At 35.7% G+C, this 27,346-nt stretch overlaps 4 protein-coding genes across 14 annotated transcripts in view; 2 read left to right on the top strand and 2 right to left on the bottom strand.

The window, feature by feature from the left end:
• The first annotated feature begins 31 nt into the window (after window positions 1–31).
• Window positions 32–536, top strand: LOC140748258 (mitochondrial import inner membrane translocase subunit Tim13). Its single transcript, XM_073081030.1, has one exon. The coding sequence runs from the start codon at window positions 130–132 to the stop codon at window positions 400–402; it is 273 nt and encodes a 90-aa protein (XP_072937131.1). The 5' UTR covers window positions 32–129; the 3' UTR covers window positions 403–536.
• Window positions 537–1,154: 618 nt separating this feature from the next.
• Window positions 1,155–2,629, bottom strand: LOC140748257 (uncharacterized). Its single transcript, XM_073081029.1, has 3 exons — window positions 2,136–2,629; window positions 1,666–2,000; window positions 1,155–1,254 (listed from the first exon to the last, which is right to left on the bottom strand). Exons 1-3 carry the CDS (start codon window positions 2,515–2,517, stop codon window positions 1,165–1,167), a joined length of 807 nt encoding a protein of 268 aa, XP_072937130.1. The 5' UTR covers window positions 2,518–2,629; the 3' UTR covers window positions 1,155–1,164.
• A 472-nt stretch (window positions 2,630–3,101) lies between these two features.
• Patronin (calmodulin-regulated spectrin-associated protein patronin) overlaps window positions 3,102–27,346 on the top strand; it is a 72,225-nt gene continuing 47,980 nt past the window's right edge. For 5 of the 11 annotated variants that reach the window (XM_073081034.1, XM_073081037.1, XM_073081043.1 and 2 more), the window contains exon 1: window positions 6,927–7,188. In XM_073081034.1, coding sequence (XP_072937135.1) covers window positions 7,072–7,188 — 117 coding nt within the window. In that variant the 5' untranslated portion in view covers window positions 6,927–7,071. Of the gene's footprint in view, window positions 3,500–6,925; window positions 7,189–27,346 lie in introns of those variants that run through there. The other 6 variants (XM_073081036.1, XM_073081039.1, XM_073081042.1 and 3 more) reach the window with 3 other exon arrangements.
• LOC140748262 (uncharacterized) lies at window positions 9,945–14,058 on the bottom strand. The gene has a single exon (XM_073081032.1). The coding sequence runs from the start codon at window positions 13,997–13,999 to the stop codon at window positions 12,992–12,994; it is 1,008 nt and encodes a 335-aa protein (XP_072937133.1). The 5' UTR covers window positions 14,000–14,058; the 3' UTR covers window positions 9,945–12,991.

Here is a 27,346-nt window from a genome sequence, read left to right on the forward strand (position 1 = left end):
ATCATTATTAACCTGTGGCTAAACCGCTAAAATTGGGACGTAACTTTTTGAGGTTAGGAGTTTGTTCTGTTATCAAATTTTAATTAAAAGTACGAAATATCAAAGGTTTAATATTAATATTTACAAAATATGGATTCTTTGTCCACCGGATCGTTGAGTGGAGCGCAGAAGGAAGAGCTCATGGACCAGGTGAAGCAGCAAATTGCCATAGCGAACGCCCAGGAACTCCTTACAAAAATGTCAGAGAAATGTTTCAAGAAATGCATCAATAAACCGGGAACTGCCCTAGACAGCTCTGAACAGAAATGCATAGCCATGTGCATGGACAGGTATATGGATGCGTGGAACCTTGTATCGAGGACCTACAGCAGTCGCATACAGCGGGAAAGAACCAACATGTGAAACCTGATTCTCAACTGTGTTAAGCCTTTACAGTGATGTAAATATAGACGTCTTAGTTCCAAAGCATTTCAAATTGTGAGTTGCGACTGCCAGTGTTGTGTTATGTTATATAATAAAATGTTATAGGTTTAGTATTTGGCCTTCATTTTCCTAGCCCTGAAAACAGTCCTACTGTGTATCTGTCCCAGTGACGAGGAAAACTTAGATACAAGAAACAAGAGAACAAAATATTGTTATGCTATTAAATTAAACTATGTTGTTTTATATATTACTGTGAATTTTATATTTATTAAGGCCCTTATAAATGAACGAGATTAAGCTGCAAGTGAAGATTACAGTAGTTTCACTTTAATGTCTGCATGTCCTTTATAATACAATAGTGAACATGTGCATCAGGTCTGCATAATTTTCGATGTGATACTAAAAATAAAGCGAATGAAACTGACTTTATAAGCATAAAACCAATGTGACATATATTATGTTTTTTGTAAGTTCCCATCATAACTGGTGGTTGGGCACAAAATTTTATGTGTACCATGCTAAAATTAAAAGTTGTAAGCCACGACTCAGGCTTGTTGGTAAACCAAGAAACTTTATGCACAATTCAACAAAACTGATGTTTTTCTCGTTTGTTAAGCACACACTTTATTGCATCTCCTATTACAAACAGACCTTGCACTGTTCATCCTTTTATTCAAGAAAATCCACAAAAACAAAAAGTATTCAGGAGATTTATGAATAAAAGGCATTACAACAAATTATCTATTGTATTTCTCCTCTAAGCATTTTCTTTCTGAACTGATACAGTTTCTTTATCCACATCTCTTTTAATTCTGCTTCACTAGGGATTTCCTGAAACAAATAAACAATCCTATCAAATATCACATTTTACATAACTATAATTTATTTATTGACTTAAATTAATTGAAGAAAAGGTAACAAAAGACATTTATATTAAAATAGTTATGATGCTATTAGGATGAAAAATAGTTTAGTAACAAGTTTTTGCTAATTATGGTAATTTATTCTAATTAAGATAATTTATAATAATAATAATCTATCTAATCAAAAAATTAAATGAAAATTTAAATGTGCAGGAGAATTAAAAGTATTATTAGTTAAAGATTTTTAATTATTTACATATAGTAACAATATGAATATTTTGAATTAACCCATCATAACTCTATAATATAAAAGTTTACATACACATATTCTTTGACAATATGTATGTGACATACAGCCTACACATGAAATCATACTTACAGCAAAATTTATGATAGAGTCTTCATTCTGTGGTTTGGCTTCTGTTTCTGGAACTTTAACTGTCTCTGCATTCAAATCTATCACAATATTTTGAGGCTGCTTTTTTGATTTTGATGAAGTGAAAGATTTTTGAACAAACGATTCACTATTTATATCATCAAGAACATTCCTATCTTGTATGGTTGGCATATCTTCCCTTACTTCAACCTCTTTGTATTCATAAGTTGGTATTTTAGTCAATGTGACCCCTGCTGCTTCAGCAGCTTTGATAGCTTTTTCAACTTGAGTCTCTGTATCATCTATGTTAATGAAACATTTTGTCTGATATGATTTCTCTGTAACAGCAGAAAATTACAAAATAATATATTTTTTTTGTTTATCAATTTTACATTTACAAGACACCCTGCTGAACTTTTTACAACCAGGCAATCAGTAGGGAGTGGATTAATACTTATAGATATTGCACTTACCAATATCATAGGAGCTAGAGCGACTTGAAGAATGAGATCTTCTCCTATACTTGGTTTTGCTGTATTTAGATCGGCTGTGGGAACTCGACAGCGATCGTGAACGATCGCGTGAATGCTTCGACCTTTTTGATTTTGAGCGGGAAGATGATCGCCGACGCGACTTGCTCTCGTATCTATCTCTCGAAGCACTCCTAGAGTAGCTTCTTCTTTTATATTTGGACCGCGAGCTAGATCGCCTCCTTCTATAACTACTCGATTCCGACCTGTCCCTAGACCGAGACCGCCGTCTGTGCTTACTTTTGGATTTCTTCCGATCGTATGACGATTCCGAACTATACGATGAGCTGCGCTTATCACGATACCGGCTCTTTTCGCGAGGCATCTATGTTTAATTATTACACACTGGATAATAAATCTCACTCAATAGTCTCAATACACAACAAATTATGAAGAATTAGTGTGAATAATTGTCATTTGTCAAGTCAAGTTGTGTCAACTGTCATCCGACGACAGAAATATTATTATTTAAATACAGATATAAAATTGTATAAATCTCAGCGATACATCAATTAAGACACCCGAATAATTAGTTCTTTGTAAAAGTGAAAGGAGCTTTATTTAATAATATTAACAACTTTTATTGTTTAGATGTTTTTTATAACATTTCCGTTAGATTTAAAATCATCAATAGATTTTTAATTTTTATATCTAATTGTAGATGGCGTTGATTTGTACGTTACGTTCCGGTTTGCAAAAGTTGTATATCACTTTTTCGCTATAATATCAGTAAGAAACTTACATTAGGAATATTTATTAAAAAATCTGAATTTTATAAATGAACCATTTATATAAATACAAGTAAGTTAAAATCTTATTTTATTTCTTATAAATAATAGTGTATTTCAAGTTAATGCGCGATATGTTTCGTGACAAATAAAATAGTTGCGTTAAAAGGATTACATCCAGGGCAGCGACCAGAGTCAGTCGGCCTCGATGACGGAATGTGTGAAATTTTAAGATGGTGATGAACAGTGTTTTCTTGATTCTAGCCAAAAGAATCAACATTGGTGCTTTGTTTCTCTGTTGAAATAATCAAAATGCGTCCAATTGCGTGATTAAGTTGTTTTTAGACGGCTTTTCCGGTGGCATAGTGGACTCGGTGTCTTAACGTGTTCGGTCTGATCATTGACATTGTTTCGTTATAAATTTTTGTACCATCGTGATTGTTATGTTTATGCTCGAATTGTGTGCGTTTGTTACTCCCAGTAAATGGATTAGGCATTTCTGATGTTTTCGAAGTCATGGAGAGGCAGGAGAGGACATTTGCCAACATGGAGGCCACAGACACTGTGGACACCAAACAGGTGAGACCGAGACGTCTTTAATTGCCGGTTGTTAATAATTTCACCTCTATCGTGCACATGGTTCTTGATTCTCGTTCCATTTGCTAGTTATGGACATTACGGACATAGTATGGCGTTGTAAACTGATAATGTAGGGTAAATAAAGTTGTTAAATGTATATTTTTCTGCATTTTACCTAGAAAAAGTACGAATTGTTTCTGATAGGCCTAATTTGGATTCGGAGACATCTGTACTCATGTTGTTCTCATAGAAACGATAAAAAGTGATGGTGTCACCATTCAAATAAGCTAAACAAATCAAGGCAAAGTGTGGGTGAAGTTGACTGCAACCCACACTCCTGCGGAATAAATTATTGGTATTAGAACATTGTTATGTGCCTTAGTTGTCATATCAGATATGTTTATGAGGACCTCCTTTGTCTTTCAGTTGTTAAAACAATTCGGCATAATTATACTTGACACCACATTATAATAGTATAATTAGTAATGTGTTTGTGTAAGTCATGTTATGAAATTTATTCATCATAACCACTATGATGAAACAAAAACTGTGTGAAATCACCATACCCTTTCTTACCATAAGTGTTGTAGGAGTTGACGAAAGGATTTAAATAAAAATAGGTTCTCTCAGGCAAGATATTTGTCTGCTGTAGTCACTAACATAGAACTAAGGGTAGTGATGTTTATTGCAAACCCGTATTGGGAGAGGACATGTCTAACTGTAGTCTTATACAGAATAAAACTGAAGTTTGGCCCCCCTATTTTGACTTGCATTGGTAATGTACAGGCAGTTCTCTACACTGGATTGATGCATATCTTAAGCCTGATTTACAGCAGTGTTAGGTGCTGCTGTGTTCCGTTTTGAAGGGTGTGGTAAGGGAGACATACTTTTCCGAGGCGTTCCAGCGTAGTCCTCAGGGGTCGCGGCGCTTCTGGGACCGACCTCAGGTAGGAATATCTAATCCTATCTGGGGTTGATTACAGATGTCCATGGTAGCAGTAGCCACTTTCCATCTCGTGGAGTGCATGCTCGTCTGCTACTCCTATATTATAAAAAAAAAACTTTTGTAGTAATAATAGTCAGCAGCATAACCTTTATAAGATTGTTTTGTGATGTTCATGGGTGATAGATAAACTAAATTGGATGTAGACTTATTTTAAGTATATGTCAATAAAGAGAGAATACCATTTAGAAGACCATGAAAAAAAGATTTGTTTTACCTTCTATTAATTATACAGTTTGTATGCAAAGTAACAGTATAACTTGTAAATATATCAATATTTTTAATAATATGTACCTACAACATATTTATTAGGCAACCAACCCAATTACAAATATATTGAAACACTTCTAAGAAATTGAAACTAATTAGGTTAATTTTAATATATAATTTGTCTTAATTACTGTCTGTACCTTGCACTCGTTGTCTGTTTTTGGTCATGTGCAGCATGTGTTGAAGAATGTTTATCACCAACATCTGACTCACTAACACTGACCTTTTGAATTTGGCTCGAGAGCAATCTTGTACCATTTAGACACTCATTTGCATTTAGCAAGTTAATGTTTGTTTATAACACTATACTACCACAGTTAAAATTTAGAATACAAGTATTGTTAAGTTATATGATAGTTTTCTGTTTACAAATATGGTTCCTATATCTCATTTTCCACCATTTAATATGTCATGATCAATATAACTAAACATGAGATGGGTATACTTATCTACTAATCCATTGGTATTGTGCTTTCTGCTAGTGTTGTGATTTGAGTGTCCAATTCTAATATGTTCATGTGAAATATTTTACAGTGTACACTACTTTGTTGCATTTATAAAATAGCCAATGTATAATTAAGCCAGGCACAGTAGATGCATAACATCAAATTTGCCTCTTGTCAGGTCAAACATAAAGATAATAATATTGCAAAAATGAAAGCTCTAAAAATAATTTCTGTAAAGTTTATTTATTGATAGGGCACTTACATACATTTTTATCCTTAAGGTACCTAATCTTTAGTAAAAGATAACAATTGTGAGAGATTAGGCTTTGTGATAATAGCATTTGTCTGAGAAATTGATTATTCATTGCAACAGTTCCTTTTTTCCTTACCTGAGTGTTGCTGTGACTCATCTGTGTGACTCTTGGGGACTCAAAGTTTTTTGAACTTCAATTAAATTGGAATCATCAACATTGTCATTATTTGTCCATCATTACCCTTTGAATTCTTTTTTTTTTAAAAAAAAAAAAAAAAAAAATCAAAGGTATGTGAAGTCTACCAATACGCACTTGGCCAGCGCGGTGGACTATGGCCTAATCTTTCTCATTATGAGAGGAGACCCGTGCCCAGCAGTGGGACAGTAATGGGTTGTTGATGATGATGATGATGACCCTTTGAATTCACACAAAATTGATGTGTAAAGTTTCACACAAAAATAAAATTGTCGTTTTTTTTATTGATATTAAATGTATATTTATTTATATGTATGGAAAAATGGACAGAGTCAAGTTGTAGCCCATCTGGATCAAATCTATAAATAGCCTTCTATTACATTCATAAGAAGTAATTAAAGCATTTTATGGCAATGCTATACATAAATTATTTTTATTTTAAAAGCTTAGATGAGTAAAACTGCATTGACACACAGGCCTTATATTTACCTTGGCCTTGTCCTTACCTTTTGGTGTTAGCTAAGTAATGTAATGTAATTTGATTTTATTAAACCCGTATTTTTATGTTTATTTTGTTATTGATGTTTATTTTTAAAAATCACAAACGTCACCATAATTCACTGTAGTCCATTAAATATATCTCTACCAGGAATGTGTTAGTTAAAAAGGAATTCAGCTAATTAATTATATATCTTATCAGACTGACATGCCTTTCTTTAAATATAGACTGATTAAATGTAATGCTGTCTTGCATGGAATGTTATGATTATTATGGAACTATTTAGAAACTATTGTGTATCAAATCTTCCACTAGACCATAATATATTTAAATATAATATTCCAAGTTAAAATGTCAAAATGTAAAATGATGTTAGTACAACAAAGTTGCATTTTACAATCCAATATGGTAGCCCCATTAATATTTTTAAAATGTTTGTTAAACAGATTTGACAACATTTTATTTGCTTTCGATTATTTTACCTCTAATAATTTGAATTTACCACATACATACTAATTAGTGGAACAAAACTGTATAGTTGTTTTTATAGTCGATTTATATGCAAAAAAGGTGATCGCGTTTGTTATCATACAATTATCAGGTTTACCACACTCAAGTTCAAGAGAAATAAAAACTTTTTTATGGGTTCACGTATCATACGTCGAGGGTTAACGAAGGTGCGGTGCGTTAATCGTAGCGGATATGCTGAACTAACGTATGCGTTTATCTCGGAAACCAAATAGTATTCTAGCGTCTTGGTAGGGGGGCGCGTGGCTCGCTGGGCGCAGGCAGTAGAAACGCGTCGGGCGCGCAGCACGCCGCGCGCGCATCCTCCGAGTCCGCGAAGCCGCCGCATAGTGATGTCACCGTGAGAACTAGTGGTTACTGTGTAGTGCGTGTCGATAATGGTAGCTATGGTCGCCTCGGCCTCCGGATACGGCACCCTGCGCCGATTCCTCAGCGCTCCCGAGGGCCACGCCGAGGAGGCCGCCGTCGTGCCCAGCGCCTCCATCGCAGTCTCGGTGAGCCGATTGTTACGTTCATGCTGATATACTATGCATTTGGAATGCTGATAATGACATCCGACCAGCTGTACCGCTAGGTGAACGTGATCCTCTCTATCGATGTTTCACCGTTTGCACGATAAGTTATGCGAATGCGATAAGTCGATAACGATATTTATATGCTTCCAATATCCACAACTATGCAATCACTGTTGCGATAATAAAACATAAAATAATAATTAAGTAATGTCTCGAGATTGCACTACGAAGTCGCCGAGGAAACGGACACTAAGCTAGCGACAGCGGCTATACTGCACGCGGTGTAAAATGCATTAACGCAACAATTTCACGACAAAAGCTTAGAAAGTTGCACACGATCTGCTTTCCAATACGTAATAAATTTTGCGAATGATAGTAGTGCAAAATCCATTGACAGATTGCACACAGCGGCGTGCAACATTTCTAATTTGGCAATATTTCTAACTCAATATTCGACTTCGTTTTTCGTTTAGCGCTCGTTTCATATCGCTGTCAAAAATGGTCGCGACCGGTTCGAAATACAACATTTTCGTAGTTAAAAAAAGAATCGGAACAGCCATCAGTCTACCGTCCACTGTGGGGTCATTAACCCGACTTTCCTTTTTAATATTCTGTGGCGCTATAATATTTCCACCGATCGAAACCCCGTCCTTGGGCCTACTCGCCACATGGAGCATATTTTTTTCGCTGATGATATCATAGGAATACGTACTCGGGATGAGTCGGGATGGATGCGGCCAAGGTTAGGGCATCAGACCGTGGCGGCATCTCGGAGACTCACGGCTCGTTGGTCGTCGACCGCGAAAGCAGTCCATCACTCTGTGGTTACCGACCCAGATCACGCGGACGCTTATTCGCCTTTTATTCACCCAAATTAACGTGGAGCGTATTGCTGCTCTTATCGTAAATTAAATTGAAATCGACGTGCCATTTGCTCAGCGAAAGGGAAATTTTTACACATTCATGTTCAATGAAACACAACAGTCTAAAATCAGTCATGTTTAAAGAGCTTCTCAGTATCATTAAAGTTATCAAGTTATTATCGCGTTTCATGTAAAAATCTGTTAAAACTATTAATTTATTTATTTTAGAAGAGCGTCAAGTAATATTTAAATGTTATCGATGTTTCCATGAATATTGGTTTACCTCCTCGTATTTTATGAAATTATAACCGTATTCAAATGAAACTAGTTTTATGTTATAATACCTCGTGTATTGCTGGAAGTTACGTATACGTGTAAAAATGTCAAGATAAATTGTGTGCCTCGTACCTATTACATTAACAGAACAAGCGTGTATACTGGAATTTAAACACGCATACCTCTAACAATTTCGTCATCATGTATCGTTTAAAAATAAATCAATTAAAATGACATACCATTTCCTCTAAGCTACACATTTCTATACACTGAAGCAAATGTAGACACTGTATAACATTAGTGTCGACATTTCGGCAGATGAACAGCTCAATCAATTTAGAGTGAAAGAAAAAAAACATCGAAGCATTCGTGGGGCGTCGTAAGATTGCGACATTAAATGGATCCGCAGAGAAACCACGCGGCCAATACGATCGTGATAATGGAAATGGAGAGTATCAGACTGATTGTTTGCCGCAGTTTCCTTTCCCACAAGTTTTATCTTTTTCACTCCTTCGACAAAGCAGAATTTAAATAAATCGCTTGTAACGTATCGCTTTTTCGCAATAAATCACGGCCTTATCGAATCTCAGCTTATTGTGCGCTGAGTGATATGGCATTCTGTCACGATAATTGATGTACTTCGTTGAACCTGACCTTGTCGAAGGTACGTCTAAACTTTTCCGCCTCCATAAAGTTATCGACGAATTTGTTCCTTGTGCACGTTTGATTTTATGCTGTTCTATGGCGAGCGCTTGTGCTTGAGTGTGTCGTCGGGAACATTTAATAGATAACTATAAAAACGGACTATATTAGAATGACTGGCAGACTTGTACAAGTACACCGAGTTAAGTCAGCCTGAAGTCAGCAATCAGAAGAAGCATTTCTGTAACAAAGTAAGAACCAGTATCTTATTGCTTGTGTATTTATCTCATCGTTGGTCTTTATGTATTAAGATAATAATCAACAACATGGAACTATTTATAGTCTATCATGTTTTGATAAAGACATTGAATTGTCGTCGAGATACGCAAATCGGCTCGCTCGATGCGAACGGGTTTGCCGCAAGAATGCCAATTAAGTGCATATTAATGTGTACCGAACTGATTGCTATCGATTGCAAGCTGCATTATGTTTGTTTGCCGTGATTCATTAGAATAACTTAGTTAATGATTAATAGTGTTTTATCGTAGCTAATGCTCCATTGACACTTCCTCATCGACTTTGTAGCGTAGGCATCCCGCAAGGCAAAGATTATTTATACTGTTTTGGTCATTAACGTGTAACTTCAAGTATATAATTATCTGAAAAACAGTTATAGGGATAACAATATAATATATAAAAGTGCAAATTATTTAATTAATATTTCAAAAACATTAAAATTCATAAAATGCTTTTCTATTTTACATCGTATTGTAGTTTATTTCGTATTACGATAGAACATATTAGAAAGTTTCGTTATTAGATAGGGAAATATACAACTTGGTTAATATAAGAATTTGTTTGTATATTATCTTTTTTTATTTTTTTTATTTTATTTATTTGACACACCAACAGCATAACATACAGAAATTTTATAAATAACATTGTGAAATAATAAGATACACTGGTATGCAAGCCAGTTATAGGCATGTACAACATTTATAGAAATAGAGACGTGATATCTATGCAAATAATGTAAGATACTTAGAAAAGAAAATAAAATAAATCTATACAATAAATATACATAATTTACTCAAGAAGCAAAACTGTTGAGGTAGGTAGATAGTTTGTTTTTAAGACGACAACATTCGTCATGAAAAATGTCTATGTCGGCTGATGCACACACTTGGTTATATTCAGCAGAGATCCTAGAGAGGGTGGAATGTTTGAAGAGGTGAGTTCTACTGGGTGGTACATGGAAGATTTTGGTAATAGGATGTCGTGGGTAATTGTATGGAACGTTTATACTTAATTGTTGCAATAAGTGGCTACAATCAATTTTGCCGGAAACAATTTTTTTGAGAAACATGATATCGAGTATCATGCGACGGTTTTTTAATGACATAATTTTAAAATGTTTTAAGCGGAGATCATACGTAGTACGGTGGAAAATTCCTGAAGAATGAAACGCTAGGTGTCTTGTGAAAGCCCGCTGTATGTTTTCAATTCGCTGTGAATATTTGACAAAATGAGGGTTCCAAATAACTGAAGCAAACTCAAGTTGACTGCGAACGAGCGAGTTGAATAAAGTAGTTTTACACTTCGATGACAGAAACCCCTTGGTATTTCTTTTCAGAAATCCAAGCATTCTTGCGCTTTTTTTAACTATTGCGTCTATATGAGCACTAAACCTAAGTTTGCTGTCCAAAATAACACCCAGGTCTCGAATTTCGTTTACTTTTTGTAATATCTCGGAGTTTAATGTATAAGATGATGATACTGTTGAGAATTTTCTCGAGAATCTTATATGAAATGATTTTTTTGCGTTTAATATCATGCCATTTGCTTTACACCACATATTTATTCTATTTAAGTCATTTTGAATAAGGTTGACGTCTAATGTGGATTTTACTGTTTTATAAATTTTTAAGTCGTCAGCGAAGAGACAAAATTTACAGTTACGTATTTGAGACCCTATATCGTTTATGAAGGCGGAAAAGAGGACAGGACCGATATGAGACCCCTGAGGGACGCCAGAGACTGCTGTATACTTCTGTGAACAGTGACCGTTGACAACCACAAACTGGAGTCTTTTTGCCAAGTATGATCGAAACCATTCCAGTAAGGACCCGTCGATTCCATACATTTTTAATTTGCATATAAGACGCGAATGGCAAACCTTATCGAATGCGCTGGAGAAGTCCATATACAGAGCATCTACTTCCTGTCCACTGTCTAACTCTCTACAGAGGTATGATGTAAAGGTCGCAAGGTTAGTCTCAACAGAGTGGCCCTTCCTAAACCCATGTTGATTTTCCGAGAGAAAATAATTCAAATGACGTGTTATGTTTGGACAGACCAAAGATTCGAATAGTTTGGAAATGCAGGATAGAATTGAGATTGGTCGGTAATTACTGACGTCAGTGGTGTTGCCGTTTTTATACACAGGAACTATTTTTGCAATTTTCCAAACGTCTGGAAATACGCCGTCAGATAAGGATCGATTAAAAATGATTGAAAGGGGAAATGCCAACACAGAACCATAACGCTTAACAAAAACTGGGGGGATTTCATCTGGTCCAGCACCTTTAAAGGTGTCGATATTTTTTATTGCGCGTAAGATGTCTCGTTCCGTTATTTTAATGTTGCTTAATAGTGAATTAGTCCGTCCGTCGTCTATGTCAATGTCATTTCTTAAAGACGCGTTACTGAAAACTGATGAGAAACTATTTGCGAACATATCTGCTATTTGTGTTCCTGTGCTCGCGCTCCGTTCTCCGTGATACATCAAGGCAGGGATACTAGATTCGCCATTCCGCCTGTCCTTGATAAAGCGCCAAAAGCTTTTGGGGTTCTTGTAAATATCAGCCTCGATTCTTGTCTTGTAATTATAGAGACATTGTTTGCTTAATTTGTGAACTCGCTCGCGCAAAATTTCATATTCTATCTGATCTCGCGGGTTATTATATTTTAAATATTTATGTCTTTTACGATTTTTTTCCGAGATTATTTTTGCTAGGGAGCTATTGAACCATGTAGGATATTTAGTATTTCTAGGTTTGGACTTAGGAGTGAATAAAGCTATAGCGTCTTTAAGGATTTTGTAAAAAACACTAGCCATTTCATTTACAGTTTTACATCGTTCTAATTTTACGTTCCAGTCGATTTTATGTAAGTATGGAATTATTTTGCAGTACTCTGCTTTAAAGTAGTTGTAACGGAAGGTTGTTAGTGGCTTTAGGAAATTAGAAGTTAACAATGGTAAGGAAATTTCAATAGGTGGATGCTTTGGATCAATTTTGGTCAACACATTACTAGGTTTAGCTACTTCCAAGAGGGTGCAGTCAGTGAGAACAAGATCCAATACCTTGTTGTCTACATTTGGTATGTCATTCATTTGAAGTAAGTTATTAGCTGACATAAAATCTATGAGCGACAATCCTAGCTTTGAATTATAATTTGCTGGGCAACATGGGCCTCCTGCAAACTCTCGTGACCAGTTTATAAAACTCATATTGAAATCACCTAGTATTATGACTTGATCTGATTGATCAATTATGTTGGAAGCTTTTTCCAAAAAACGTGAAAAGAGTTCAAAGTTAACCGGCGGGGGTATGTACACAGCACATAAAAAGAGTTTTCTGGGACTATTACTGCTTTTTACTTCGATTGATACCCATAAATTTTCTGCATCAGTTTCCCAGTTAGCCTGTCTACAAGAAGGGATAGTATTAGACACTGCAATCATGACACCTCCCCCGTCTTTCTTTGAACTCTTTGTACATTGCCGATCTTTTCTATATACAATATAATGCTTATTAATAAACTCACTATTTGCAACGTTACAATTCAACCACGTTTCAGTAAACACAATTATGCTATAATTATTGATTGAAATGTTTCTAAGAACATCTTCCGTTTTGGTTCGCAGACCTCGCACGTTTTGATAATAAATTGATACAGACATTTTTAAGGTTATCTACCAAAACATTGAATTACTAATTTCACATGATTAGTTTAAGACTTTCCTCATTTTTTATAAAGATGGCTGGACTCTGTTCGTTTTTTCTTACAAAAATCCTACCATCTCTTATCCAGACGAACTTGGAGCCTGTTTCCTTTGCTTTCTTTCGGGCTGCCGCGTGAAGATGTTTGTTTGTTGGTGTTAAATGCTCGGACACAAATACAGGCACTCGACGACCGCCGATTCCTAGATGTCCAGAGTTGAGTTTATCATCTCGTTTATTTTTGTTATACCTAATCACTGCAGCTAGCAGCTCATCACGACGACGTTGACTTCGAAGTTTTACAATAACTGAACGAGGGCGGTCACTCTCCTTGTTGAGCTTCGCAACGCGCGTTACATGCAATATATCACTGTCTTCAAATGGGCTTTCAACAAGGGAACCGAGCTGTTGTATAGTTTTTATTAAGTTTTCAGTTTTATGTTCGGGAATCCCATTGAGTTCAATATTGGAAGAGCGCATATTTTGCTCTACCTGCCCTATTCGATCTGTTAGCGTCTTTACCTGTGACTCTAGGTTGTCATTCTTTTTAACAAGAGTATTAATAGTTTCATTGCGTTCGTTGACCATTTGTAGAAGTACGTCGTATTGCTTGTTGAGGAAGGACAACGATTCATGGAAACCAGATATTTGAAGGGAAATGTTCGCTAACTGTTCAGAGACTAGTTGAGTAATTTCCTGCTTTATGATTTCGCGTAATTTACTTTCCGTCACGTACGACTCAACACTATCGGGTGACGAGCGTTGCTTTTTTGCCCGAGTAGTAACATTTCTCTCTTCCCTTAATGTGTGGTCGGTATCTTCATCTGAATTTGCAGGACGAGTTGCTCGAACCAGGGTGTTAGAATTATCTGTTTTTGGTTGCTTGCTAAGACATTCCTGGCAATTCCAGTTATTCTTGCGATCTTTGTCCAAGAGGTTAAAGCGTTTTAGCGATATATTAGCACATAGCAAATCATAGCTTTGTTTACACGAGGCACAGATCATGTATTCCTTTTTAGGTAAGTTATTTTTACACCCGGAACAAATCCTTGCAACAGAAGCCATTTTTCAGAGAAAAAAAAAAAAATTTTTTTTTTTTTTTTTTTTTTTTTTTTTTCTTTTTCCCTTTCCCTTTTTATCTTTCTAATATTCTTGATAAATATTTTTATAGGAGAGGAAAAAAAAAAGTATAGGATCGTCGGATTCGAACTCACGTATACTCGCTCCAAACAGAATGAATGGGTCTCTGCACCACGCGCTCTATAGACAGAGTTGCTAAAATTAACTACCAATATAATTTTGTAGCTGCACTTGGTAGCGCTAATGAGGTAGGTAAGTAATGAGTAGTGCGAGTCCAAAGTCCAATCTTTTGTTTACCGGCTAGTGTTTTATTCACTAACGGTCAGTTTTGCACTAGTTTTTTTTAGTTTATCACTTTGTTTCACTGTATTAGGTCACAACTTTTACACAGAAATGTAGTACACAGTTTTCTGAATCGATTGATACAAAACAAGCGGCAACAAGAACAGTAATAACACAGTATATGATTTATTTTTGCTTAGAATTGCAATAACACGTCTGTCACACTGCGCGCCGGGGCGGGGGGGATACATATTGATTTAGAGTTCATCTTCAATCAGAAATAATTGGATCGGATTACAATTGCCTAATTTCTTCACGCAAAATTTACTATCGGTTGTGGAGTGACACTGTCAGTTTATTAAATAAAATCTGTGCTTTGTCTTTCTGTTGTGCTTCATTATAAACAGGGCACGAAGCTGATAGTATCCGACGAGGAACTCACGATCCAGCAGTTAGTGGATTCGCAAATAATGGAACGAAAGCGGGAGATGAATGAGTCACGCTTGTGCCGTGAAGTTTTCATTTGGATATCTTTATTATTAAATCAATGTATTGCTCTATAACTCCATGGCAGTTGTTTTGTTTCTTCATTAATGGTTTTGATCTGTATAAGCAATCATGCAGCTAACTAAAGTTATTTATCCAAGTAGCACATTCTTAGCCCTTATGGATTCTCGAGATCGTGTTTTTTCATACCTCTATAGAATGTTTGTATCTGCCTTTGCAAATTTAACTTTGATTAAGTTAAGGCTTGCTTTTATTTTTGTGATTCGTACTAGCTATATCGGTCAAAATGTTTAAAACTTGTCTATCTACCTCTTATCTCATTGTATGGTCGAGACTTGGGAATGTTCCAACTTATTTGGCATCCTGTAGGAACGTTCTGAAACTTCATCCTTTAGTGAGGTATTCGAAGCGCTTTCATCACTTAGCTAATATTTTTAAGCAACTCACGTTTTACTTTACTTGATTGATAGTGTGGGTAAGAGTTACTTAAAATGGAGGTTGTATATTAACATCTTACCGTACGCATACCGCATACTTGAAGTAAATAGTACAATTTATGGAGAGAATATTAACGTATATATGTAAGATATGCATTATTTCTGAAATTGGTAACGTTTATTTGTCCTTGAACGTAGAAAATTCCAAGAATGAATGTGTTTCATGTAATGCTCATTAGTATTCTACTACTGATTTTTCATTGTATCACAAGAATTGTTATTCTCGAATGATCGCATCAAACGATTCACGGATAAAAACACCGAAATATTTCAAAATGTATGTATTACCCGACTTGGTACTAATGGCTAAGAAATTATATTGTATAATTATAATGATGAAGTACGGTTTTCAATTGCGGAAAATATTGGACATGCGCCAAGCTACAGTCACAGGAGATAAAATTGATGAGACTGTTAACAAAAGTATAAGAAAGAAGTAAAACATAACGAAAGAGAACAGAAAGACACAAACAGAAAGAAGTAAGTATAACATAAGCGGCATTGCCACATACATATTTTGTATATTTGGTCTCATATCAGTAGTGGTTGTTGTTTAATTATATAATTCCTATAATGTAGGTGTACTTGCATTGGGATGAATGTAGATAGATCCTTGTCAGATAATATAAGTTTTCTCGTTTAACCAAGAATTACTGCCCGAAATTGATTTGATACATATTGATTTAGAGTTCCCTAGTACTTCTCGGAAATAAATCACGATATATGACATAATTACAGAGCATCCAAAAATGCTTTTCACTGTCTGTGTAGCTGTCGGCATCAGTCTATTTGTGTCAGTTGAAATACGAGCCTAAACCTAGCTAACGTTCCCGAATGCATGTTCACTTGGCCGTGTAAGCGAACACGTTTCGAGTTGTTGCTTTTTATTTTACCTTGTGATATTTGCGAGGATTTTATGCTGGGTGATGAACCGGTTCCCTTTTCGTGACAATAAAGACGGAGAGACTGGATTTGGATTAGGGACAACTGATGTAAGTTAGAACCTTTAAGTGTCTCACCCTTACCAAAATTGCACGCAGTAGTACTTATTTAAAACTATTGTTACAATGCAAAATTAGTAATAGGTGTGTGTCGTGCCACCGAAGTCGAATAATGAAGGGTCCTTGAAGTCCAAGAATTGTAGCAGGAAGATTATGTTTTGTTTTGACCTCATCATTAGATCCACTTAATTACATCATTAGATCAAATAATAATTTAAATGTCAGACATTACCTGAACATATGTAGCAACATTGCAAATTCATAAAAATCTTGCAACAAATAACATCATTATTTTTGGTGACACTTTCCTGAAATATCCCCTTTAAAAATATTCTTTCGACACATTACGAGTTGATCTGTCGTCAAGTTAACTTATTTGTACTGTTGCGACAGGCGCTGTCGTTTCATTATGAGTAGGTCTACCTGAGTGTGGCCTGTGCATACTTCCGCCCACGACTGTCCAATATGGCGCGGACCTTGTTACGCTTGCCACATGTAGGCATACGTATTTACAAATATTTTTCTCATGACAAGCTCTGCAAAAAGTGTGAATTAATGTAATCATTTTATTAAATTATGTTCTATGTGCGAGAACAAAACTGAAAATATGGATCAATAATTTTGTTAAAATGATTTCACCTTTTATTCAAAACTTTATCTTCTTATCTTAAGCATCTGAATTAAACGATCCTTTATCTTCATTTCTACCATGCATAAACAGATATGATATTCAAATATCATCTGTATGCGATATCTGATAAAAGAGGAGTCTCTATATGTAATCGATCACAGCATCGTTGCTATCCCTCACTTTGGAACATCTTAAACTATAAGTAGGCCTTACTTATTGTGGTAAGGGAGACACACTTTTGCGAAGCATTCCGCTTTAGCAGGGGCAGCGGCGTAACTGTGGATGACCTCAGGCGGGCATCTGGTCTTGTCTGCCGCTAGTAGCTACCATCAGTTCGATTGCATGCTCGTCTACTACTTCTATATTATCCTATCATTAGGTTCCTCGTTGTTAGGTAGAAAAAAATGTTACTTGCTTTTGGACCACAACAAAGTCTAGTTCCTTACGTAATCCCTGTAGTTATGTATTCGATAAAAATCGAATTCTAAGTGAATTTACGGTGGACCATTCGGCTTCAGGGCAAAAATGTTTCTTACAAAATATTAATCGCAGTCACGAATTAAGGTCGCGATTAAATTCCTGGATAGTCTGCGTGCAAAGTGGTTCACGATCGTGTAGGAGCGTGCTTAGAATTGCCAACGTCACTAGCCTTTTGGAATTTAATACAAGACGGACCGTATTGCCTAGAAATATACTGTACTTCATGTAAATTTTGTAAGCTACGTACATACTACGTAACTTTTATTACTATACGTTTAGTTCAAACCTCTACATTTATCTGTAGTTTATGTGAGCATACATAAACGGTTAGATTTTTTTTATGGTATAGAGATGGTTTGTTTAGCAAGGTTTATTGTTTCAGAGACTGATTAACAGACATGTTGTCTTAAGAATGAAGTCCTTAAAAGCAGTAGTGAATGAACAGCATATCAACCTATCTCGTACCCCTGCCGGACGTAACCTCTCTGTATGAATGTGACAAATATCTTTTTTTTTTGTTGTCGAGGGGAAAACCTTCAAAAGGTACCCTATGCCGTGGGAGCGGCACGGGGTTATGTGGGATTCTTACCGCACTAAAACCCCCCCGTGGCCGTCCTCGGCGCTGCGTAGAGGACTCCGGGATCTCCAACGCACCGCAACCGGAGTCCACTTGGCGCGTTGCCCCGTCGGCCTCCGCCCAGGTGAGCTTGAAACTCACCACACCATCTGCTGTTCACGACGGTATGCGACCACACATACCGCCGTCCATCCCGGGGTTGCTGCCCGGGCGGTTGAGCTCCCACTCTTGCCGTCCGCAACCCCGGAAGCCTCCTTTTAGTCGCCTCTTACGACAGGCAGGGGATACCGTAGCCCTGTTCTGGTCCCGGAACTACAGGGACAGTGACAAATATCTTAATCTTAACTTAACTTTTAGATATATGATAATTCAAAAAGAAATAATATTATCTTTCAAAAAAGACTTTTCGAGAAGACGATTATGGCTTTATACACTTCTAGGTCAGAATCTGTTGGTGTCTAGTCTCACCTTGTGTGAAGGTTGCTAGCGTTAAATTCGCCGCATCTCCACCGCTAGTTCAGGCCTCGCGATTTATTTGATGTGTTTTTGATTGGCACTTGCCTTCCTTTGCCTCACAGTAGGTGTTTCTTGCGTAATGTTGCTTTAAACAGTAAATCACTGTATTATTTCTCTTACAACAATATTTACAGACCGGTTTCATAGAGCTTTTAACAAGTACTTTTATAAGTCATCATAACATAGTTACAAAGCGATGACGTAACGAAACCAATCAACCGGCCATATTAATGGAGCGTGTGCGATGTAGGTGTGAACCATTGCATTTTTTGTCTTCATACTTATTGCAAAGCGCAAATTACTCGACTACTCGACCGACGCACTTTCATCTATATCTATATGCTCACTCTGACTTACAAGTAAAAGCCAGCCAAGTTATTATATTACGTCTTAATTATGCAACTAGATGTTAAATTATATTGTGATGAAGAAAGCGACCCCGTGAATAAATCATTACGGCTAGATTCGATCTGTCTTTTTGCCTCTGACGAAACGAAAGTAGCCAATCGTTTGGATGTTGGCTATTAAAATAAATCATAGTCCGCACTATCGTAGCCAGTATCAGAGATTAGCGACGCTATTAAATACCTACACAACGCTGAGATTCACGATAAAATCGAGAAATTCTCTTTGTTTTGAACGTTGAACAATTGCCGTTGAATAGATTTTCTGAACCTGTAAGTATAAGCCATAAGTCGTATCTGCAATGTTTCCGACGTCGGCGGAACAGTAACTTAAAGATCTTTGCACAGTAGTTTCCGATAAACAATAACTATGTAAGGTGTTAGGAAGTAAACATTTCCGTAAATCGTAATATGCTACAGTTAAAAACAATATCTTATTTTGTATGAAGGTACTTATGGCCGGGTAATTACATGGGTCTTTATTTTATTTTCTTAAAACAAACTATTTTGATTTTGATTTTCATCTGCAGTTATAGCCATGTTCAAGCTTAGCGACAGCTTTATGATGAACTAAGAAAACATATGTTATCATCTTCTCTACCCAGAAGCAGCTTAACCTACTTGTACCAACTACGAAGAAATAAAATGTTTTATGAATGAAAGTTTACAGTACAAAAATAACTTTTCTAACCTTACTTAACTAAATCTTGGGTGGTCTCCTAAAAATAAACATGCTTGTTGATTTACTATATTCCGTCTCTGTACTTGTAGTCTGTTTGTAGAATATACATAAAAACAATAAATTATTTTAGGTCAGACACATTTATCGATTAAAATTTTTAAAAGTTGTATTAGCTTAATTTGGGTAAAAGATGCACAATCTAAGAAAAAATATTTTTTAATGAAGAGATACAAGTTCGTCGGATTTTTTAGGCTTAAGAATATTTATTGTGCATAATTATAATACAAGTGGTAGCCCTTTTGACGAAACGTGATTAACGGCCTGTTTCACCACTAGCTGAATTACCTATAGCCTACGCACAATTTATTTGACATATAACTTAAACAAAATCTGTCAAATAATTGATTAAGTTTAGACAGTTATTAATATCCAATGTTACTTAACGGAAATATGTATTTCTATAAAATTAGTATGAAATCATTTTATTACACGCATTTAATTAACGTTATACCATTAGGATAGGGTTTTAAATATCTATGAGTATTTATCTTTTTGAGAATCCTTGTTTTTTCTTTACGAGGGGGAAACCTTCAAAAGATACCCGACGACTGGGAGCGACGCTGGGTTATGTGGGATTTTTACCGCACTAAAACCCTCCGTTGGCCGACCTCAACGCTTGCTTGAGAACTCCGGGATCTCCGACGGAACACAACCGGAGTCCTCCAAGCGCGATGTTCCGATCGGACTCAGCCCTGGGGAAGCATTTTCGTTCCTCCCACACCATCTGGTGTTCACGACAGAATGCGACCATACATGCCGCCGTCCTTTCCGGGGTCGCTAACTGGACGGTTCGAGCTCCCACTTTTGCCGCCCGCAACCCTGGAAGCCCCCTTTTAGTCGCCCTTTACGACAGGCTGGGGTTATCGTAGCTCTCTTCTAGTCCCGGAACTACAGGGACAATCTTCTTAAGAACCTATCGTCCGGATAAAAAGGTTATCACTTAAAAACCTAAACAACTCTTATCCACCTCTTTTTTAAATGATTTCATTACATTTGGATGAATTTACATCTAAAATGTCAATTTATATACCTACTCCTTATAAGTTCCAAAATTACAACTCGACGAAGATTAAGCAGATTGACACAATACGTACACTATAATTGCCAGGGAAAGCTACGCGCGGGTCTTCCGCGGTTCTCGTGCGGTCGAGCTCGCGTATTATCTATCCGCCCTCAGCTTCGCCGGAATGTGTCATTTTAATGCATTCTTAAATGGACCCTGTGTTAAAGTGTAACTGTAGTTTTACAGTTTGAAAATACAATTGCTCCAGTTCTGCACGAAGTCGTTGCATTTCCGACACGGTTTTATAATGAAAAGCTTTTACCGAGCTATAACAAAAATTTATGGCAAATTAACTTGTCTCCACAGGAACTGTGTAAATGATATCTATATAAACGTGCTAATAATAGTAATGCTATAAATACTTTTATCGATAATGTTTACATATTTTACAAAATCTACATAACAAAATTTACATCGTTATACAAAAGGCTCTATTTTATGTGCTCCCGGTCATAGTATGATCTACAATTAAAAATTATACTCGTAGCATTAGAATGTTGGACTGTTCATTGTTATAAACTTGTGAGTTTCCAAAAAAATATTAAAGCCATATATTTTCAAATGTCTAATTTTGTATAATTACCCGAATGACTTTCTGGTTGTTTACGGCAGGCCCGCAGGGAACCATAGTTCATATGGTACCCGGGACCTCATTACTTGTGTTATTAATTTTGAGAACGAAAGTAGATATAAAGCGATGAATGGAGATATTGTTTTTTGTTCAGATGAGCCTCACTCGATGGAGCGTTTTGTTCTACAAACAGTTTTGCTTTCTCTTGAATATTTGCTCGATGCGAAACTGCGATGTCTACTTTCCTAAAGAACCTTAAACATGTTTTCGTGATATATCTTTGTCAAAAGGATGAATTGGTAAAATATTACATTGCCGATAAATATAACGACAATCTCTGCACTGCTATTAGATTTTATAATATAATTTTATAGTATTTAAAACTTAGTTAAAATGATCGTGTTTTACATGGGTTATAATATTTTGGTAGGTTAGTGTGTAATTATTCGGAGTATTTTTTTTTATGGACACTTGCACTAGATCAATTTAGATGCAATCGCAATGCAGACCTCAAAGGGTTAATTGAACGCAAAAACGAAGTACTCGCAAGGGGAATACTTCAAAGTGTATACTTGAAAGTGAAGATAAAACTTTAGATAGATACAGGTGTACATTCCTTTAAAGAGTAAACTGTTGCTCTGTGCGAGCGAAATCTCTTGACAGGTCAACACTCCCAGTAATTCTCTCGCCGGGCCCGTATTCCGAGGCAAGTGGCAATGTCATGCAAGCTGCAAAGCCCCGGGTATTGTACGAGCGGCGCAACCTCCGTGTGAAATCTGAAAACGAGCGGTGCATGCATAAGTAACTAGCGAGGGTACGTCTGCGATTGCGAAATTAATTTAAGGAGCCTCCTTGGGAACTACAAATAGAATCGACTTAATAGACCAATTTGGCAAGCTATTCAATGAACACGCAATATGGTTAAGGGCTTTATTGTTTCTTCTTGGGTAACATCGTAACAGCTGTAGCAGAAAATTACTATTAATTTCGAGGAGGTTGTTACATATCTTATGAATATCCTATCAAAGTTGCTTCGGCTGTTGCCAAAATTATATGGGTGAAAAAAATATTTATTTGAAAATGTATGCTTATTCAGTAATAGGTATTTGACATAAATCCAATGGCAATTAATATTTAGTATACATGAGAACAATATTTAGTATACAAGGAGAACATAGAAATAATGATAAGTGACGCCAAGTAGGGGAGGCTCATGTTCAGTAGTAGTTCTCCAAATACTGATGAATGGACGTATTGTATCAAATTAGTTGTGAAGATGCCAAAAAGGCAAGCCGAAATACAAATAATACTTGTAACATATATTTGTTACAAGGCAAGATACGGTAATAATACTACTTATGATTCTTATGAATGAACGATAATGACATCATCGCCACACATTCGTGTTACTAACTGTACACGGAGTTATTCTACTAATATCAATGCGACGTCGTCTTCGTCCCAGGTATGTCGAAGACGCATTCCAGTTAATAATGCGTTTAACATTCTGAACCAGCTAACCAGACAAATAGAATATTGATAATGTGCATTGATTCCTAAGTCACCAAAATAGTGGTAATACAAAATTTTTGATGAGTCCATATATCTATTGGTTAGACAAAAATATACGAGACGAATTGATACTCTTTCCTTTCCTTTGATAAGGTTATAAACATGTTTTTGTGCATTTCTTACTACTAAAGATAAAGCATTTCATTGATCGTAGAAAATCCACCCTGGATATTGGATGCGTTCAACTATTATTTCTCTTTAGAGTTTCTATACGATATTTTCATCCTTCTGGGATATTTGATATTCATTTTAACCTAAAGCTGAGGGTGATGGTTTTCTAGTTTATCTATTTGTATGATATGTCTCCTTCGTTGGCAAGCCTTGCAGTCCAAATGTCTTGGCGAATTTTAACATATGAAATGTCGTTGCATTTGTCATGGGAGTGATATATAAGCTGTCGGCTTAACCTTATTAAATTAAATTTCTAGTTACATACAAAATTTTATTTAATTCTCGTATGAAATCCATATACAGGGTGAATTTTTAAAACGGGCCTTCAGGGGCAAAACCGAAACTATAAGGATTAGCGAAAAATGCTGAAAGGAGTTACGAGGCCGATTTTGATAAAAACTAAAACTGCATCATTAGTTTTTTAAAATATTTTTTTCCTTAGCCGGGAATCGAACGAGTTCATTTTGAAAAAAATGACACCTCTATATTATTCCACTACCTGATAGTGTCGCTTATAAGGATCAAATTCTGGGAAGTAATGTTATGTGACAAATTAAAGGAAAAGGAAAATTTTGAAGAAAATACGTATTTTTCCATACATTGGCATACTAATCCTTAAGGATTATACATAACAAATGATTTATTTATAATTCTTTAGAAACAGACATAAGTTATACCATTGAAGAATTTGTTGGTTAATCAACTAATTATTCGATGTTATGACTATGACATACGGCTTAGTATGAGAAAGTAATAGTTTGGCAAATAAGTTACCGCCGTTTTTAGGATTGATTTTTAAATGAAAATAGATAACTAATTAAATAGTAAATTCTTATTGTTTGTTGATTACAACTTCGTTTCAACGTTAAATATGATTTTCTATATCTCTTTTTTTAGTAATCACTCGGATTTGACTCTAAAAAGTAATTCTCGCAAATTGTCAACTTTACATCTGTATTAAACGATACTCCGCCCATAGCAAGTAAATCTATTTTAATGGTCTTAAAAATAACCTTAGCTAAGTCGGACATAAAAATATAAATTATTGGGAAACAAAACGTCCATTTCGAATTATTAGAAACATTGACCCAAAAAAAATGTTAATACACGAAATGTTTAAATTGATGATTGGCGGGAACTTAACTGCCAAATTAATATGAAAAAATATGTATTTTCTTAAAATTGAGGCTTTTCTTTTAGTTTGTCATTTATCATTACTTCCCAGATTTTGATCCTTATAAGCAAGACTATCAGATAGTGGAATAATATAGAGGGTGCATTTTTTTTCAAAATGAACTCGTTCGATTCCCGGCTAGGGAAAAAGTTATTTTAAAAAAGTAATGATGCAGTTTTAGTTTTTATCAAAATCGGCCTCGTAACTCCTTTTAGCATTTTTCGCTAATCCTTATAGTTTCCGATTTGGCCCTGAAGGCCCGTTTTAAAAATTCACCCTGTATATTACCTATAAACAATATATGTAATCTTTAGTTTCATTGTAATGCAGCTGTTAGCAAACCTCCGCCCACTGAGCGATTAATTGTCGAGTAGTAAAACTTTGTCTTTAAGATTAATGAATAAGTTAAAAATAGATACAAAATAAAGACCAGTTATTTAGTTGTATATATATAGAATGACATATAGAAATAGATAGCTTGAATTTTAAATGAATATGGTTTTGACCCTTGTGCCAAAATTGATTGCACCTTGAAAGACGTGTGTGGGCAAAATTATGTTAATAGCAGCCATTAGTAGCCCCAACTTGTAAAGATCTTTAAGCATAATAATGTCATATAAGATGACTCGAACCACAGGCTTCTATTGTCATATATTGACTTAGCATTCCATATCCTATAGGCTTTAAATGATTCAAGACGCAATTCCATAAAACTAGCTTTATTATACTATTTTCGTTTAAGCTACCTTGTTAGAGCCTTGTAACTTTTGAGACTACATTTCGTAATGTTTTGTGTGCACTTTCGTGTTTAGTTTCAATGAACGGTAGCTAGCGTTCAATATTTTTGGCTACGCGTGACGTAATCGTCAATGTAAGTAATGATGAAGTGTGTCGCCGGACGTATCGATCGGCTGTACATTGGTAACGTTGCCTATAATAGCGATTACGAAATGTTTATATTAGCGGCCGTCTGCTTGTTCCCTTAGCGTGTTGAGGAGACTTCTCTTACTTTCACCGAGATCGGTCGCTCAATCGGCAGCCGCCAACTGGGTCGCACGGTAGATAGTAGATTACCTGACGTTGGGAAACTGAATACTGTGTGAATCATTGATATGTAATGATTTGATAAGTATTTAAGTTAAATTTTGATCTATAGGTAGTAAAGGGTTCTGGATAGATTTGGACCTAATTTGTTTTTAAATTTCCTTTCAGAAATATAATTTATATTTTTATTGTGTTCTTAAATTGACGTTGTATGGTGTCCAAATAATCGATTTTTAATTGTGTCCAAGTACGATTTCTGTATTTGCAATACGTGAAGATTGAAGATTAGAACATTTATCGCTAACTACTTAAGGCATTATCATTAAGATCCTCATGCTAACCTTGACAGTGCTTCGCAAGCGTCAGAGTGGGTTTAGGGGCCACGATGATTTTCATTGGTTAATATATGCATGTCGCTCATCTCTCTAAATTCTCTCCACACGAGGAACATGCGTGTAATTGACACCAAGTACATATAGATGTAACAGTTTACGGTTGTTATAAAGTCAATGATCTTTTTTGAATCACATATAACTCTACTTTTAACGAGAGATCTGTGATCACAGGTCTTTTCGGTTGTTTTCCCTTAACTATTGCTTGATTCTCATTATGTTTAACATCAAAATTAGTAAGCCATTACGTTAATCTTTATTCGAGGTTGCGTGGGTAAGTTATTTATAAGATGTCGTTAGTTATGACTTCATCGGATCAGAGGCTATGTTTATGTCTAAGCTCGAATATGTTCACCTACATTCGATTTAATTACATTGAGTCTTTCGTCAGTGAATGATCGTATGGATAGTGATTATATACATTATATTACAGAGTTATGTAACTTAATCGAAGTTTTAATCAATAATTTTCTTTAACTATTCACTACAGTTCTGTTTCGTTCAGCTGGATCGAAAATTGCAATCTCCGAATGACTCGGGGCAAGTTTAATCATCTCTCACTTCCTGTGCCGTAGAGTTAATTGTATGGCGATTAGTTCCACCATGCTTGAAAGCTGTGATGTTACATTTTGCTTTGATACCTACAATTTAGTTTTACTAAAAGCATTTCATCTTTGCAAGTAGAATTATATCACAGAATCATCGCAATTTATATTTCTATATTATATATTTTACAAATAATTATTCTTAGAAAGTTCATATCGGCATCAAGGCATCAGTGTTTTTAAAAGGAATAATATTGAAGGAGATATTATCGGCTGCATCGGATGGACTACGCGTTTTCTCGCACTTCCTGCTTCCTTTCGTCATCGCTTCATGAATCGTCAATAATAACGTTTTATTTTTAGTTTCAAATAAATGCGGAACTCGTTCTCTTCCACATTGTGACATCTGACGCTACATTTATTACTGGAACTGTTTAGAAACCAGATATTATGTTTCCTACATACCAAATAAGGATTAAATCTCGTTCAATGGATTAGTGCAAGGGAATTCCGATCCACCATGTTTAGACTTGACTTGCAAGTGATGACCAATTTAGGCTTGTTTAATGAATGTTGTATTATGTATGTTAACAATTATGTATTGAGGTCCAAGAGATTTTTTTTCTTCTCGGTGCTCGTTTAACCCGTTTGCCATATTTGGTGGCGGGTAAATCACTTCTTGTTCCGTTTGGCGTCAGACTTGCCGTTCGGATGAGCTTTTATTGTTCGGATGCTTTTAACCTTGAAAACTCAATATTTTTTGGTTCCAAGCTGCACAGGTTCCCTTTTTCGGAATCCAAACATTTTTACTTTTGGACAGGTAAAGTTTTTGATACGACAATTTTCTGAATTTCAATGTTTCATTTAATTAGAAGTAAAACGTTAGAAACAAATAAAAGAACAGCAATGACTATCACAGCATCTACGTGCTGATTAAAATACCACAGAGAGAGCAGCCGACCACATCTTATGATAGATTATAACGTTAATTAATCCAGGGTTTTATTGATGTTGAGATGATTGCGAGCGTAACGTTTACTGTTTACATGATAATTTCTAAAGTCTGCAAGTCTGCATCAAATATGCCTAAAATAGACATTAAA

This window comes from Epargyreus clarus, unplaced genomic scaffold, assembly GCF_041222505.1.
Source record: "Epargyreus clarus isolate Ecla_fem2 unplaced genomic scaffold, WU_Ecla_fem_2.2 ptg000015l, whole genome shotgun sequence".
Classification (NCBI taxonomy): Eukaryota; Metazoa; Arthropoda; class Insecta; order Lepidoptera; family Hesperiidae; genus Epargyreus; species Epargyreus clarus.